General features: G+C 44.1%; 1 protein-coding gene across 4 annotated transcripts in view; it reads left to right on the top strand.

Moving 5' to 3' along the window:
* Positions 1 to 17,728, top strand: part of fcho2 (FCH and mu domain containing endocytic adaptor 2) — a 36,560-nt gene extending 18,832 nt beyond the window's left edge. Inside the window, exons 12-28 of one of the 4 annotated variants that reach the window (XM_058053049.1) lie at positions 185 to 241; positions 996 to 1,055; positions 1,129 to 1,302; positions 4,401 to 4,425; positions 5,142 to 5,186; positions 5,661 to 5,700; positions 5,794 to 5,879; positions 9,379 to 9,846; positions 10,083 to 10,192; positions 10,266 to 10,395; positions 11,993 to 12,104; positions 13,031 to 13,186; positions 14,189 to 14,321; positions 14,759 to 14,958; positions 15,044 to 15,108; positions 15,185 to 15,349; positions 16,380 to 17,728. In XM_058053049.1, the coding sequence (XP_057909032.1) occupies positions 185 to 241; positions 996 to 1,055; positions 1,129 to 1,302; positions 4,401 to 4,425; positions 5,142 to 5,186; positions 5,661 to 5,700; positions 5,794 to 5,879; positions 9,379 to 9,846; positions 10,083 to 10,192; positions 10,266 to 10,395; positions 11,993 to 12,104; positions 13,031 to 13,186; positions 14,189 to 14,321; positions 14,759 to 14,958; positions 15,044 to 15,108; positions 15,185 to 15,349; positions 16,380 to 16,402 (2,049 nt within the window). In that variant the 3' untranslated portion in view covers positions 16,403 to 17,728. The remainder of the gene's footprint in view (positions 1 to 184; positions 242 to 995; positions 1,056 to 1,128; positions 1,303 to 4,400; positions 4,426 to 5,141; positions 5,187 to 5,660; positions 5,701 to 5,793; positions 5,880 to 9,378; positions 9,847 to 10,082; positions 10,193 to 10,265; positions 10,396 to 11,992; positions 12,105 to 13,030; positions 13,187 to 14,188; positions 14,322 to 14,758; positions 14,959 to 15,043; positions 15,109 to 15,184; positions 15,350 to 16,379) is intronic. The other 3 variants (XM_058053055.1, XM_058053063.1, XM_058053070.1) reach the window with 3 other exon arrangements.
* The last annotated feature ends 262 nt before the right edge of the window (positions 17,729 to 17,990 follow it).

Genomic DNA, 17,990 nt, shown 5'->3' with positions numbered 1-17,990 from the left:
TGTCCGACAGCAGGAGGTGGCGGAGCATCACGCTCATTTTGTGCCGCCGCTTACTACTCTGACATGTGACTCTCCCTCGCTCTCTCTCTCTCTCTCTCTCTCTCTCCCTCTCCCTGCTTCCCTCTTGTTTGTTTTGCAGATTTGCTCATTCATTCATTCCTTTTTTCTTTGTTTATGCTTGTAGAACACTGCCAATGGCGCTCCCCTCGGATACTACGGGGCCATAGACATTCAGAATGCTGTAAGCAAGCCAACGCACACACACACACACACACACACACCACTGCAGCGGATATGATTATTTCAGAAATGTGCATGGTTGCAGCCATTGCAACAGTCACAGAGGTGCTGATTGTTTGAGTCTTTATGTTGCGTCCTTGCATAAAGTAAACAGAGCTTGTTGTCTGATGCATTGTGGGAGAGTTTCCAGGTTGTCGCTTCGGGGGTTAAATGATTCTAAGTATGTTTGACAATGTGTCCAGTGTTTCTGCTGACACACACACACACACACACAGGACGAGGGATATTATTGCATTTCCTTTGAATGAATGGAAGCTGCACCACTTATACAGATAAAGAGGTGCGTCATGAGATTATTAGATTATTCCGCTAAAGTTATTTCACAGCAGATGAGACATTTTTGACAATTTCTACCTGTCATCAAAATAATGACGAAATATTCTACTCTCAAAAAGTTAAGGATGTGCGCAACTGTTATGTTAGAGAGCAGCAAGTTGTGTGTTGAGTATTGAACGTGAACACCTCAAATAAAGTTCACCTGTAAAAGTTATACCATAGTACATTTTAGGTTCATTCTGAGATGTATCTGAAATATCTTAATAACTTCTTGCGAGCAGTATACGTTCATGAAATATTTCACCGTGTGTGTAGCGAATGCATAGAATATAGAGTTTACCTTTTTTCATTGAACTAACGTAATAGATGTTAATTTATGCTATGGTCATTTTTCATGTGATCTGTTTCTGCCTTTGCAGAACGTTCCGCAGGTGGACGATGAAGGTTTCTGCATCAGGCCAGAAGCGGTCGACAATGATATCCTTTCCGACTTGGTCGACACGCATGAAATATTCCGTGTGAATCACATGGCCTCTTTAACTGGTGAAACATGCCAAAGAGAACTCCTTCTACTCGTCCAGCGACTCAGAGGACGAGGACGAGCCCCGGAAGTTCCACGTGGAGATCAAGCCCGTCCAACCCAACAACGGCACGCATCAGAACCGAGCAACCATCGACGAGCTCAAGGCCTCCATCGGCAACATCGTGCTGTCTCCTTCCACTTCGGTACGCCTTCTTTCCCATAAACACACACACATGCATACACACGGACTGGAACCGGGCAGGATCCTTTTATGAAGTAGATGGAGCTGTTTGTGTACATTCCTGCTTTGCAACACTAGAGGGCAACATAGCTTATTCCTGGTTCTGCCTCCTCTCCTCCATTGAGTTTATGTTGTACTATACTGGACCTCCCAGGCAAATACATCCATGGCTCCAGATGCCTGGGAAACTTCTTCGTCAGTGACAGTACTTAATCTAAAATATGTATTTTTAGGCATTATTTGATATAAATAAAAAAATATATACAGACAAAATGTAAAAAGTAGGTATTAATTACAAGCGATTGAAAAGTGTTTTAATACATTTTGTATACATATTACATATACATATGTATTACATATACATATTACATAATGAATACATGTATTCATTGAATTGAAAAAATGTCAATGGTTTAAGTGTTTAATAATTAGAATTTTAAACCACTATCAAAAAATATTCATACACTTTTCTGTATGTATTAATGAGCAAGAGCATTTATACATTATATTTGATTATATTATTATATTTTAGTATTCATTAAAAAAATAAAAAAAATTGTAAAAGATAATGTATCATAGCATAATTAGCTTAGTTTTTCTTTAAAGAAAATGTAACCAATATTTTAATACATTTTTCAGTTTGTATTAATTTAAATATAATGGAGAAAAAGTATTGAAGTTAGTGTTATTTTACAAAAATTATGTATTAATCAATTATTTTAGACAAAAATGGAAATTAGGGTTATTTTTTGATGACATCATCTTGAATTAAATCTGACAAGAATTAGACCTGTGATCATATCATTGCCAAAGCACGTCCACACTCCACTCCCCCGGGGATTTGCTAGTTTATTTGTCATAATAATAAAAAGTCATGCTTTGTGTGTGTGCTACCCGAGTGCACCTGGAGTTGAAAGATAAAAATACACACGCGTCCTGCACGCTGCACTTAAAGGGATATGTTGCAGCAGACTGTGTTGTGGAGACACACACACACACAAAGTACGGTCAGTCACGGATCCTCCATTCAGCCTCTCGCGATCACCACTCTGCCGCCGTTGCTGCTTGTGTGTGAAAATAACCGCCCGACATTAAAAATGCAAGGCACCGTGCTGCTTGTGTGCAAACATGCGTCGCGTTTGGTGCACACACACGAGGGGTTGGCGTGGCAGAGTGAGGGCACTGCACGCCGGCTGTTTCTTGGCCATCTCTTCCTCCTCCCCGCTCGTCTTCCTCGTTGCCTGCCGCGGCTTTCTTTGTGTTCCACCGTCAGCCCCGCCTGCGCTCATTTAGCAACGCTTCAAGTGCAAGCAAAAGCAAACATCACTTTTTCTACCTTGCTGAGTGTTTTCCCATCTTAAAGAAACAAAGTGGTGCTTCGGTACTTTTGCATTCTGTCATTTTATATTTTGGACAGAAATGCACTTCCTATCTAATGGTGATGAAAGTGCATCGTCTGGTGTCAATTGTGGAATTTTTTCTGTTATCTTTTGTCTTTTTTGTTTTGCACAATTTTCTCCTCCTGTTTGTGTCTCCCACCCACTACACCACTTTTTCATTGGTGTGTGTGTGTGTGTGTGTGTGTGTGGTCACCAAAGGGGGAGCCGTAATTGAACCCATTTGCTGCTTAGCGCCCGTGGGACTGAACCTTGCCGGTTCCCTTCCACACACACACACACACACACACACACACACTTCTAAACACGCTTATGAAACCGAAGCTCCCAAGTTTCCGTTGGCTCAGTGGCCCTCGGGAGCGGATCTTGTGTTACGCAGCTTGACTCAGCAGATTTATGTTGTGTGGGTGGGTGCGGTGGGGTGGGGTTGGGTGGGGGATCCTTTGCTGCTTCTCTGTATAGTCCATGACTGATGGTCACTACACGGCCTTCCTTGTAGGCAGACCACTCATTTACCCCCATGCTTTAACGTGTGTGATTTACTGTCCTCTCCTCCGATGTGGGGAAAGTCCTCAGCCAAGTGGGAATACTGAACACAAGTTTGAGACGCCTTTACGGCTTCTGTTTTCATTGGGCGCCCATACACTTCTTTTTATTGGCTGGCCGCTTAAACGCATCGGGAGAGAGTCGAAAAAGAAAAGTTCAAGATAAAGTTCAACTGTTTTTTGGAATGTCCGGATGTGTTTAATTCATGGCGGATCGGCTTGTTCTTTATTTACGGTGGCTCTCCAGAGTCACTCGGCCAAGTGCATCAGCTTGCAATGAACCAGCAGAAGAAGAACAAGTGAAAGTGCTGGATGTGGCTTATTTACTGGTGGTTATTAGTGCTATTTCAATATTATTACAATACTATTACAATAGGACTTGATTTATTTTTCTCACCTTTTTCACAAATCAAGGATGTGGGGGCCACTTTGACCCTTTTTAAGCTAACCCATGTGGATATTCATGGATGGTTTTTATATTCAAAGAAAAAAAAAACAGCTTATATCTCTGCTTTGTGTGTATTATTAGTATGAAGGTTTTTTCTTACATTGCACCTTTTTTATTATTATAAATATTTATTTCCTCTTCTGCATTTTTTATTGCAATACTTTGACTTTATTCTTAGTTTTGTTTGTTTTTCATATTATGATTTTTTTCCCTTTAAGTTTTCAACTTTCAGCATTTTTCAGCATTGATATTATGTCTCTACTCTTACTATTTCTGTATATATATATATATATATATATATATATATATATATATATATATATATATGCCTGTAAAATTAATGTTGTTTTTCCATTTCTTCTTAAGTAAATGTACGTTACATTTATGATTTTCCTTGCGCAATACTATGAATTTATTTTGATAATATTACAACTTTTTCCAAATGTTATTTTTCAAAATTTGCTATTTTGTTTGTTTTTCATGTTTCATGACTCTTGTCCTTTTAATTTTTCAATGTGATCGGATAATAACATTCGGAAAAGTGCTGATATGAATATTTTTAGTCCATCCTGACTGATGTGATGGAAAATATGGAGTCTATATAATTTTTGTCACATGACTTTCAATGTTTTTAAACTTCATCTTACTGTCTTTTCCCCACTCCCCTCAGGTCCAAATGCGGAGGAACCAATCCAGTGAGTATTTCTGGCCTCCCTGTGTTGTCGTCGCACCAACACCCCCCCCCCCCCCCCAACCCCCCTTCAAGTGCCTTTTACTTAGCAGCGGTTGGGTTGTTTTTCAAAGACGTGGTCTCAGAAAGGCGAGCCAAAACCAACACGTCCCGAGGAAAAAGCAAATAGCTGTTCTTTCCCGTGAATGCGGGCTTCAGAAGACGTCTCCCCTACCGCCGTGAGAGGGGAGATTAATTGCTTAATTGGCCGCTCGTATTTTGACATGTCAGAAATGATCCTTTCGCCTCCTCGTGCTGGCACGGTCGCCGTGCGCCTCGCTGGGTTTTATTCCTCCCCCGAGCGCCTCCAGTGCGGTTATCTGTCTTGTTCCAGCAGGTCCTGCTGGAAAAACATCGTCTATCAATCCTTAAAGTGTTTTTTTACCCCTCCGAAGAAGGTTGCTTGTTTAGCCCATTTTTTTATAGCACCCGAATGCAAGACGACCCTGAATATAAGACCATCCCGCTTTTTCAAGATACAAAATCCAACAAGAAAAATAATATAATGTTTCCTGACAGCTTTGCTTCAATTGAACATCATCATCTCATTTGCTTGTGTGCTAACTTGCTAGTGTGTGCCGGAAAGAAAAGCTCTGACTCGTCTTGTGTGGATTTGAGTTGAGTTGGCTAAAGCGTGTCGCTAAGGTTGTTAGCACTCATGTATGCTGTGCATGCGCTCAGGGTTCACAGGAGTGTCGTCATTAGGCTCCAAGACTCAGGGCGCAGGTGAGTACGTGTACCCCCGGCAGTATCCCCAAACCCCCAGCCTCCTCCTCCCCAAGCCACGGGAGGCTCCTACGCCGCTGCTAACAGCACTGACATTTTGGAACGTGCGCTGGCGTGTGTGTGTGTGCTTTGACTGTTTATTTCTGCAGCAGCTTAAAACAGGGGTTCATCCTCCAAAATCAAAGCTTTTTTCTCTTGAATTTGTATTCCATCAATCCCCCCTGTTCTAAAGTGCATGGTGCACAAGGCTTCAGTAAATGTTTTTGACAGCAACTTTTTTGATTTGAGTTGTCTGGCATCCTCCCCTCACCCCAAACCGCAGTTTACATTCCTGGGTTAAGGTGTGATGAATTTCCAATCCAACTGGTGAATTATCTATTTGGGTTCTTTTCCCCCTCCTTTCTTTTTGACGTTTCTCCTCTTGTCATCACTCCACACACTTCATAAAAGTTGCTTTTGCTCTCCCCGCCGCAGGTGACGAGCTGACCAAACCCAGAGTGCCACCTTCGTACGAGTGAGTAACTCTTCTAGCTTTTTCCCCTTCTCACCATTGCTGACTTTCAGCTGCTGATGTCATCAAATCAAACGCTTCCTACTTGTTCCGCAGACTAACCAACAACGACCTCCTGTCCCTGGATCCGCTCGCCCCCTTTCCGGCAGCAGGCTCCGCCCCCTCCGTGTCCACACCCGCAGGTAATCAAACTAAATGAAAGAATGCCACTTTGATATTTACATATATACATTGAGTGTGGGAGGAAGCCGGGGGTACCCGGAGAAAACCCATTCACAGGGTTGGCAGAAGCTAACTCTTCTACTCCTGAATGGGGGTGAAAATGTGTCAAAACCTGCACCCCTCCTGTGTTTGCTGTGCTGTTCTTTTCTTGACAAATACACCACATGGTGGCGCTCATATTATATCTTCATTCAGATACTTCAGATTTCATCATCCATCCCAATGGGGTCTTCAGAACACCTCACTGTGGCCATATTTGACACACACATCCGGTGGAATGGCACCGCATGTGTGTGGAATTTGAGCAATATTGGTTGATAAGCACGGCTGTCATCAAGCTGAATGTCTTTGCAGACACGCGGGGGCGGGACTTGAATTGATCATTTGTGTACTGTTGATTAAACTTTGAAGGTAATTTGTATGACGTGTATGCTAGCTTATCTTCCAAAGCATTATCACCACAACCCATAGGGGGCACCACAAATGTCAGTCACTCATGTGACACACTTTTAGGATGCCCACAGTTAGACCTTTAACAGGTTTTTCATTCATTCATTCATTCATTCTCTACCGCTTATCCTCACGAGGGTGGCAGGGGGTGCTGGAGCCTATCCCAGCTTTCTCCAGGCAAGAGACGGGGTACACCCTGGACTGGTCGCCAGCCAATCACAAGGCACATACGTATAGACAAACAACCATTCACACTCACATTCATACCTATGGACAATTTGGAGTGGCCAATTAACCTAGCATGTTTTTGGAATGTGGGAGGAAACCGGAATACCCAGAGAAAACCCACGCATGCACTGGTAGAACATGCAAACTCCACACAGTGATGGCCGAGGGTGGCATTGAACTCGGGTCTCCTAGCTGTGAGGTCTGCACGCTAACCACTCGACTGCCGTGCAGCCCAGATTATTCATTATTTACATTATTTCCTATTAGAATTTTTGAGGGCTTTTTTGTCCCAATTAAATATCATGACATGACTACTAGCACATCACAACTACCAGGAGAAGCAGAGTATAGAGGGGGAAGAGCCGCCTGCTGTGGCCCAGCAAGGTGCACTGTATTCGGGCACACGCTCCGTGCAGCCGGGGTAACTCCATGGAGGTCTTAAGTGAATGTTTGTTTACAAGCGAGCTCAGGGGAACTTTCGACAGACCGTTAATGTTGGAGCGCTTGATTTGCTCACCCGCACAGACTTTCTTGTTTTTGTACGGCGATATAATATCCAAAGCATTACACCCTGAGTGTTTGCTTTTAGTGTTTTCAGAGCGTGTCGCCTTGACACCTTTGTTCCTGATAAGTTTCCGTGCGGGCGCCGCCGCCGCCGTCGTGTTTTAGCGACATTAGCGCTGACCTGCTGCCTAAGCTGAGCGTAATCCACAGTTAATTGGCACCTCCTTAGGGTCAGGGGGGTGGCCCATGAAAGCCCCCTGGCACGTATGTTGTCAAACAGTGTCTCGTTACTGTCAAACACCCGCGCTTCAAAGTCAAAAGAGCATCGCGGCTAAGATGTGCCGATGGGAGTTAAGCCTCTCAGCGTTCCGTCTAATCCAGGAGACCTTTGAAACGTTTATTCTTGATATCACTGTGCTTTTATTTCATTTTTCTCTAGTCTACTTATAAATGATGGCTCATTTGAATTATCACTAAGGTTTTAATGCGTTTCTTTACCTGCTCTTGTTAGACCTCGCCTGTATTTTCCTCTCAGTCCCTACATCTCCATCTTTTCTGACACCAGACTTCCCAGCAGAAATGTCAGGTAAAACCAGTGTGTGCCCCCAGCGTGTGCCCCAAACATAACCTCAATCTGTGGAATAAATACTTCCACTTTCTAATATTTGATTTGATTTGGTTTTGTGTGACATATAATGTTACATTGTGTGATTGTGCACATTGTTTCTATATAATGTTGACTTATCACAAACTTATGGTTTTGGCCATAACTGCTGCAACAACTCATGCTGCACCCGTCCTTGCTCAGGCCACAATATTAGATACACCTGCACCTTATCTTTCGACCAGTCTGCCTTTCCAGAGACAATTCTTGTCAATTTTCATGGATTTTGTGTTATTGTGGTTGTGGTTTGCACTTGTATCGGGTACTGTTTTTTTTTTACTGGTTTTTATACAGGGCGGGCTTGGTGCCAGGAATTCTGGACCACACGGCAAGAAAAAATCATATCTTATCTTTTTATGTTTTAATTACCTATTTTTTAGTGGTCCCAACTATGCAGCTGCCCTGGTTATTCCTACTGGTTATTCCTACTGGTTATTCCTACTGGTTATCTGTGAAGTCTAAAAAAAGTCTAAAAGTCAGTGACTGAATATACGGTTTTAAAATGACAACACTTTAAAAAAAAATCTCATACAAAGTCTTAAATACGGTTCTTTTTCCAACTTGGCTCAATGTGGTTTTGAAAGGTCTTAAAAAGGATGACTTTAGACTTGACTTGACAATATCGTGAAGGACTTGCAAACTCCACTTGGACTTTGACGACAATGACCATGACGAGTCACAGTTTTGATGAGTTTTTGGCCTTGACTTGACAACATCATTAAAGACTTTGACTTGACTCTGACTTACGTGATCATGATCATATCATTTCCATTCATTCATTAATTCGTTTTCTACCGCTTATCCTCGTGAGGGTCGCGGGGGTGCTGGAGCCTATCCCAGCTGTCTTGGGGCGAGAGGCGGGGTACACCCTGGACTGGTGGCCAGCCAATCCCAGGGCACATATAGACAAACAACCATTCACACTCACATTCATACCTATGGACAATTTGGAGTGGCTAATTAACCTAGCATGTTTTTGGAATGTGGAAGGAAACCGGAGTACCCGGAGAAAACCCACGCATGCACGGGGAGAACATGCAAACTCCACACAAAGATGGCCGAGGGTGGAATTGAACCCTGGACTCCTAGCTGTGAGGTCTGCGCACCAACTCGACCACCGTGCAGCCATATCATTTCCAATCAGACATTTTTTTTTCCACAGACTCTACCTCGTCAAATGCATCCAAACGTCCAATCAGGTTTAAGACTTTGTCTCAGCCTGTCTTGACTTGACCGGGTCTTGCGAAACACTGATCTCAGTAAGCGCTTCTCAGTAGCCTACAGCCCAGTTTTCAACCATTGCCAACCGCAACCACAATACCAAACATGACTTTGATTTTGTCAGTAACGGTAAAAATGTGTTGGCATCATAAAACATGTTGCCGGGTAGAATGAGAAGGTCCATATGCTCTGCGTTTGTGTGGCCTAACAATGCCCAAAAGTATGTTGTTAGCCTTAATTTCATGTCAAATATCACTTCATTGAGGTTTTCTAACCCACTTCTGTCTGTTTCTGTGAAAATCTACAAGATTTGGATTGTTTTATGCCCCGATTTCATGTCTCAAAGCTCCACTCTCTGCTTTGCATCCGTCATGCCCGTCTGCTGTCAATAGAACCTTCAGCAGAGACGGCGCCACCTCCGGAGCGCTTGCCCGCCTTGGCCGAGCGCCAGCCATCCAAAGACGTCTCCTCTTTCTCCTCGTCCACGTCCTCTCCCTGGGACTCCCCTGAAAACCCTTTCCAGGCACCTCGCCCAGCCCCGGTCCGGGCCCACAGTGCCCCCATCACGCTGCCGCCCGAGCCGGCGTACCCCATGGAGAGCTCGGCGGGCAGCGGCGAGGATGCCCTGGCCTCCATGTCCTGGTCCCAGAGCCAGTGGATCGCCTTTGGTGACAATATGGCTCCCTCGCGGCGTCACGGCCCCGGTCCTCCTTTTAGGCCCCAGTGTGGCAGGTCGAGCCGCTTCCTGTCAGATGACTTGACCGATGCGTACGGCAAAATGTCAGAGGGTTTTTCTGACAGTTTCTCAGAGATGGGCGATGGGGCCACGGCGGCCGCTCCGTCGAGCAAAATATTCCCTGGTAACATTCTAAACAGACACTTTGTTTTTGTTTTGATTGCATGTTTGTGTTGGTTTTTCTTTTCATATTTCTTAAAGGTCATTTTATTGTGTTTTAAGTGTTGCATTATTATTATTATTATTTATTGGAATGGGTTTTTGACTTGAGTTTTACTATGAATTGAATGCATCGTTTGTTCGCTTTGTTCTCCTGTTTTGGATCAAAGGGACACTAACTCGCTGCTTCCTCTCACGCAGTCCCCAACCGACCTACGACCCCTCTAGCGGCCGGAGCGCTGGTGCCGCCTCCTCGACCCTCCTCCAGGCCCAAACTCCCCACAGGGAAACTCACCGGAATCAACGAGATCGTGAGTAAAAGCCACACCCACACGCAGACGATTGCAGGCCGACGCCCGTCTTTAAATGGACTCCCCTTATCAGGTCAGACCATTCAGCCCGCCTAAGGGGTCCGGCGCCAGCCCGCCTCCCGCCGCGCCCCTCGCCCGCGCCGAGAGCTCATCCTCCTTGTCTTCCAACGCCTCGCTGAGCGCGGCAAACACACCCACAGTCGGTGAGAAGACGCTGCTAATCCCTCGCACCTCCATTCCTCCATCATCCCCTTCCTTCCTCCTTCCTTTCCTTCAGGACCTGAGCACACTTGTAGTCTCCTCCTCTCCTCTCGAGAGACACAACCGCTCTCATTCTCTTCTTTCTTTTTCCCGAGTGAGTTTACCCTGCCGTTCTCAACCTTGTTGCTCCTCCCGTCTCGGCAGTTCAATTTCTTATTGCACTCTTATCAATAGCAGGCCCTGCAAAATGTTATTTGTTATTTGTAATGTTATTATCCACTTCCTGTGGATTTCATATGTGGTCACTCTTTGTCTTCCTGTGCATTTTCTTATCGCCTTTCCTTTGTTGCGCTCTTTGATTGGCTGCAAAGAGGATGACATGTTTGTAGCCAAGCTGCCCACCTTGGAGAGGCGGTGTGAAACACCAGCGGGTACAGACCTCCACCCAGGATCAATCTCCTGCTTTGGGACTCAAACTAAGGACTTTTTTTCTTGCTATGCTTTGCTGCGTCTAAACATTTTCCAAATGCATCCTTTGCTAACTGCTAAGGCCTCATACACACGTGCATGTTTTTTTTAAATTACGTTTTTCCTTTCTAAAAACTGTGTTTTAGTGTTTGCATGTAAGTGAGGAAAATATGTATGTTTAAAAATGAGAATATGTCTACTAATTTTAGCATATGAGGAGGTCCTTGGGTTACATACCAGGACAGTTTTAGTGTAAATCGTTGCAAACTTGTACCTAAAGTCACACAGTCTGTACACAGATCGCCTCATCTCGCTTGACAGATGAGGAGTATCAAAAGTCGATCAGATATTTTGATGAGTGGCTATCGTGGTGACAGAAATCTGACAAAGGCCTGGTGCCATCATTCTATGCAAATGAGATGAGTACATTTACTCCCTTCACAGGGAGTATGGGTATGCTATGCTTTATCCCAAAGCATTTTTAAGCTACAACCTTTTTAAATAGTAATATCAAAACAGAGCAAGCCATAAGCTTACCACTTCCACACGGGATGGGAGGAGAACTTTTTTCACTTTGTCATATGGGACATGTCATGGCTACCTTCACGTAGTGTTAAGGCAATGACATGTGAGCCAATATTTTGTGTCATTACTGCCACCTGGTGACCAGAATACCCAATGTCACGTGTTTTGGCGGCCATCATTGATTCATTCATTAAATTACGAGAGGTGACTGTACTGTGTTTTTTCTGCAGGAATGATGTAAAAGCACCTGTGTACATGAGGCCTTGGCATTGATTTGAAATATTTTTTTTGTGTGAACTAACCCACTGACTGACTGACTGACTGACACGGTCTGAGGTCATCCTGACGTCCTAACGGTGCCTGGCGCGCTCGTATCCCCTTTCTGTTTATTTGAAGACAGAGAAACCCGGCCGTGCAAATAAATGTTCTTAATGTGACTTCTTCTTGGTCTTTGCATGATCAAACCTTCCTGATTGGGATGTGAGCGCTTGGAAGGGCGCCGCCCCTCCGCAAGCCTGACCTGCAGCTGAGTCAACATTCATCCAAACCCTGTGTTCCTCCTCCTCCTCCTCCTCTTCTTCTTCCTCCTTCCTCCTCCTTCCTCAGGCACGTCCCGCGGTCCCAGCCCTGTGACCCTGGCATCCCAAGATGCTTTGCCCATTGCCGTGGCCTTCACCGAGTCCGTTAATGCTTACTTCAAAGGCGCTGATCCCACAAAGTGAGTCTCACATGACCTCCTGCTGCTCAGCAGCCAACACGCACGCATACTTTTTTTTTTTGGTCTCGTCTTCAACCACAGCACCTCCAGCATGACACTGTGAGTTAGCGTTCGTGTTGCATGAGCCCGACACTGTGGATAACCTGCACGGGCCACATGATAGTCCGGGGCAGAGAAAACACGCAGCCGTTTGTTGCCTAACTGCTGGTAAATTGCCACTGCACTAAAAGGCTTATTTTAGCAGGGATTAGCCAATGGAACATTTCACAAGCAATGCAGCGGATCCGCGGCATGAGGCCCCCGTTGAGGGACCGCAGCAAAAAGAACATCATGGGGGAAAAATAATGTCATTTTAGTAGCATAGACTTGTAATAGTAATTTTTTAAAAATCTATTTTTAACGTTGTAAAATATTATGAGAAGCAAAAAATAATAAAAGTAGTCATTTTTGGAAAATTAGTTATGAGATTTTGGCACAAAGATGTTTGAAGAAGAAGATTTGGAAGGTTGAATAGGCTTTTTCCTGCAAAATATCACATTTAAGACATAATAATAAATATAGTAAAGAAATATTATTTTATTTTCTACAAAATATTTATACATAATAAATTTAGTAAAAAAATTCTACAAAATATCAAATTTAATACATAATATAATGAATTGATTATAGGCTTTTCCTGCAAAATATCTAATTTAATATATAATAATATGATAAATTAATAGCTTTTCCCTACAAAAAGTCAAATTTAATACATAAGTAATCATAAATACAACAAAAACAAATGAATGGGCTTTTTTTCTACAAAATATCAAATTTGATACATAATGAATATTATAGGCTTTTTCCTCCAAAATAGCAGCTAAGATGTCGCTTGTACTGTAAAGTGTAAAACTCGTATTGATATGCTGCCGCACGTCCTCCTGCAGGTGCATCGTGAAGATCACGGGGGACATGACGTTGTCGTTCCCCACGGGCATCATCAAGGTGTTCACCAGCAACCCCTCCCCCGCCGTGCTCACCTTCAAGTTGAAGAACACCAGCAGGCTGGAGCAGATCCTTCCCAACCAGCAGCTCCTCTTCAGGTGAGACCGGTACGGCGTGGAGAGAGGTCAAGCGGAACACGGGACCAGGACGGCCGTGTGAGCCACAGAGAGAGCGCCAAGAGGCCCACGTCACGCAGGAAGGGAGGAAATTCAATTAGTGGGCCGACGTGAGCATATCATTAGGCTGTCAGGGAAATACTTTCCAGCAGACGTGCGCAGCCAGGTCGGCCTGGAATAGCAAACAGCGCGACTTCACAGAACATCCGCTCCATTTGCCGCTCGCTCGTGTTGAACAAGGCGGGCCATGCGGTCGGCCTCTTTTTTTTTTTTTTTTTTTTTTTTTTTTTTTTGTGAGGCTGTGTTGAGAAAGTTCCGCATGGAAACGTTAAGTGGAGCACGCACACGTCCATCTTACTTTCCCTTATTTTTATCATGCGTCATCAGCAGGTCATTTGCTGCAGGTGGCACCGGCGTCTTGTATGCTAGCTGGACACTTCATTAGGTACACCTGCACATCGTTCATTCATTCATTATTTTCTGCCGCTTTTCCTCACGAGGGTCGCCGGGAGTGCTGGAGCCTATCCCAGCCGTCTTGGGCGAGAGGCGGGGTACACCCTGGACTGGTCGCCAGCCAATCACAGGGCACATATAGACAAACAACCATTCACACTCACATTCATACCTATGGACAATTTGGAGTCGCCAATTAACCTAGCATGTTTTCGGAATGTGGGAAGAAACCGGAGACCCGGAGAAAAAGCACGCATGCATACTTTCCCTGTCCTCATGAACATCATGTGACTCTGATTTCATCATCTCCATTGCTTGTGAGATCACTTTGACCTGATGAACTGAATGAAGTAGCGTCCCGTGTTTTAGTAGCTGGCAAGACGCTGCAGTCTGCTGTCCTTCCGAGCTATTGGATCTTCACGCACAAAGCCGAAGGAGCGGGATGAATAATCCAGCATCTGATTATTCCATGTGTGTGCACGGATTTACATATGCATGCTTCCTTCTGTTTTTTTTTGTCTCCTCCTCCAGCGATCCTTCCCAAAGTGACTCAGGCTCCAAGGACTTCTGGTTCAACATGCAAGCGCTGACATCCTACCTCAGGAAAGCCTCGGACCAGAACCCGGCTGCCTCCTACTACAACGTGGACATCCTCAAGTACCAGGTCAGTGGAGCGCACGATATCAAGAACCAACCAAAACCACAACCGCACCTCTTAATTGCTGATGCCCAACCACCACAAGTATGGAATGTTTTGCTATTTAGAACATAGAGAACTGGTTTATCACCTTCTAAATTAGAGCCCTCTAGACATGAAATAACACCCCTATAGTCACCTTTATACTCCCAATATAGTAGACAGAAGATGGGATGCTCCGATCAAGGTTTTATTTTGTAATATTGATCATTCATTTTCTACCGCTTTTTCCTCACGAGCGTCGCTGGAGCCTATCCCAGCTGTCTTTGGGCGAGAGGTGGGGTACACCCCGGACTGGTGGCCAGCCAATCACAGGGCACATATAGACTGCCTTTATTTTTGTGAAAGGATATTTCACACAAACCTGACTTTAATTGCCTCGGTTTCTGTGTGGTTGCGTTCAGGTGCAGTCGGACGGCATCCACTCCACGCCGCTCAACCTGGCCGTGTACTGGAAGTGTTCCCCGAGCACCACGGACCTGCGGGTGGACTACCGCTACAACCCGGACTCCATGGCCTTGCCGGGGCCGCTCAGCAACCTGCAGGTCTTGGTGCCCGTGGACGGCGGCGTCACCAGCATGCAGTCCCTGCCCAGCGCCCTCTGGTGGGCTGCGGAACCCATCACAGTTTGCTGTTCATTTGATAAAAGTAGACGCATACTCAAGTTTTTGTTGTTGTTGTTGTTGTAGGAACGGCGAGCAGAATAAATGTCTGTGGAAGCTGAGCGACATTTCCGACAAGTCTGAAAATGAAGGTGGCGTCTTTTAAGAAGCGAGACCACCAGAGTCCCACTTAGTGGTTGCGACATTTACGCTGCGATGTTGTTGTAGGCGCAGGCTCCCTGAGGGCGAAGTTTGAGGTGTCCAGCGGGCCGTCCAACCCGTCCACGCTGGCTGTGCAGTTCATGAACGACGGTAGCACGCTGTCGGGGGTGGACATGGAGCTGCAGGGGAGCGGCTATAGGCTCTCTCTCAGCAAGAAGAGATTCGCCACAGGTAGGCTACGCGCACACACACACACACACACACACATAATTAGAGCCCTCTAGACACGAAGTAACACCCCTATAGTAGCAGTTACACTTCTGTTTTACAATGTAGTAGTCATAATAAGAGAAAATAAGCAATTCAAGACATAAGTAAGACATTTTAAATGTACTTTTTATAATTAGAGCCCTCTAGACACGGAGTAACACCTCTATAGTAACAGTTACACTTCTGTTTTACAATGTAGTAAACATAATAAGAGAAAATAAGACATTCAAGACATAAGTAAGACATTTTAAATGTGCTTTTTGTAATTAGAGCCCTCTAGACACGAAGTAACACCCCTATAGTAACAGTTACACTTCTATTTTACAATGTAGTAGACTTAATAAGAGAAAATAAGACATTCAAGACATAAGACATTTTAAATGTACTTTTTGTAATTGGAGGAAGTAACACCCCTATAGTAACAGTTACACTTCTGTTTTACAATGTAGTAGACATAATAAGAGAAAATAAGACATAAATAACACATACTATAGACTCATACACATCAGCATTGGGAGCATGCTTTGTTGTTGTTTTTTTAACTGTTGTAGACACTATTGTCTCATCAGTATACCATTACTTACTTACACCAAGTGACCGGAGTGGAATACTACATATCTTTGAATGTGTCTTCTGAATACCTTGTAATTTGTATTATATTTTATTTAGCCTTTATTATGTTTGACAATGCAAACTTTAGTCAATAAAATGTCATTTTTTTTCTTTGATATGCATATCTTACGGACAAGTGGTAGTAGTATTCATTCATGTATTTTTGAGAAAATACAAAGTGAAGACAAAGCATGTCATATCAAAGCTGCCGACGAATGATATCCAGTCATATGCTCATTTTGCCAATATTACCAAATATGATGTCAATAACCGATCACCTGATCATAGTTTGAAGGCAAAAAAAAAATGCAAAGGTCAAAGTTGACTCCCAAGCAAGCCAGCACACCTGTAACCTCTGTCGTCTTCTTCCCCCACCCAGGTCGTTACATGGCAGATTGCTGAAGCCGCCTCAAATCTTATCTCGCTTTAAAACTTAAAAAAAAAAAAAAAAAGTCACCATCCAACCCGGACCCCCAGACCCCGCCCCTGCACCTGCATACCCCCTGGCGGGGAATCACTACAATAAAGCCGCACTGAGTACTGAACACTGTTGACAAAAAAAAAACTGGTGAATAAAAGCAAGGTGAGCTTTGAGGGCGCCGTGCAGCCGTGACCCCTAAACCTAAACCGTCTGGCCCCTCCCACTCTTCCTTCTCGTGTCCAAGCCAACGCTTGATTTCATTCTTAAAAAAAGAGGAAAAGAAACCCTGTGCACTAACAATCTTGTTGTAAATATGAACATCTCACATCTTTAGCGCCTGCGTTGAATCTACTTTTCACGGCGTGCAATGAAGGAAAGAATCCGTCTTGTAGCACAAGAACAGAAAGACAGCGGACCCTCTGTGCCTCCACCTCGCATGTTCTCCTCCGTGTGCTTCTGAAAGCAATCAGGGCTCCTTTTTCACGTCAGCGTCCTTTTTTAAGCCTTTTCTAAAACACTTTTGACTCTAAGAAGATGCTTTAAAAGTCCAGATTAACTCGTAGCCTTCATCTTTTTTTAAAACTCAACAAAACTTGAAGTGTTTTTAACGACGTTTTGTGTCAATGGAGAAGCGTGCCTGAGTTTCCTCATCACATTGGCTGACGACAGCACCGCCGTAGACGCCGAAGGGAAGGCCGGACGCGTTCTGCAAAACGGCGAGCCGAGATTGAACTTTCTTAGCATGGAGCCGTGGTACCTTAGACACCGAGTTGACATTTGCCTTATGCGGGACGCCGGGTAGCGCTGTGATTGGATGGCGGCGGCGGTGTCATCCTTGACTGGCCTGTTTGCGTCACGTGACCCGTCTTTCCACGGCATCTCATGGTAGCTTTTATTTGGGTTTTTTGGGTTTTTTTTAAAGATCTGTTGGTCTCGTCTGTTCCGTTTTGATTCTGCAGAAAACGTTTGAATCTCATGTTTTCCAGCGAGCCTTAAGACCCCCACCCTGTCCTGTTAGCAAGCTGGTTCTTGCTCATACCCCCCCCCCCCCCCACACACACACACACAACAAACTAAACAACCACAAGCTCACCAGCGTCCATTTCTCGTCACTTTCTTTTTTGTGTTTGTATTTAACAGATTTTTTAAAGGAAAAAAAAGCAAATTTGTGTAAATGATTCTCATAATTTGTATTTTTTTTTTTTACCAGTGTATCAGCCACTTTCTCTACATAATGATTTCTCACTGTGCCTGTATTAAATGTGTAATATATGAATTCTATACAAATATATGGATGACTACTTTAAGACGGCTCTGGGCCATTTCTTTCAACTGCTTGTGTTTTTTTTCTTGAATGAAACTTTGTTGTTGAGTGTGTGTTTCAGACATTTCCAAATTGGACGGAGCTGCTTGTTATGTTATGATGAGAAACAATCACCACACATGTCAGTCAGCCCTGTCCAATTCTTTTTTTCCTTTCTCTAACAAAAACAAATACAAAAACTTGGGTTCAATGGATAAAAACAAACAATGTTTTTTTTATTCTAATACAAAAACATTTTACGAAAT

Source organism: Doryrhamphus excisus, chromosome 2 (assembly GCF_030265055.1).
Source record: "Doryrhamphus excisus isolate RoL2022-K1 chromosome 2, RoL_Dexc_1.0, whole genome shotgun sequence".
Taxonomy (NCBI): domain Eukaryota; kingdom Metazoa; phylum Chordata; class Actinopteri; order Syngnathiformes; family Syngnathidae; genus Doryrhamphus; species Doryrhamphus excisus.
This window is presented reverse-complemented; position numbering and strand designations above follow the sequence as displayed.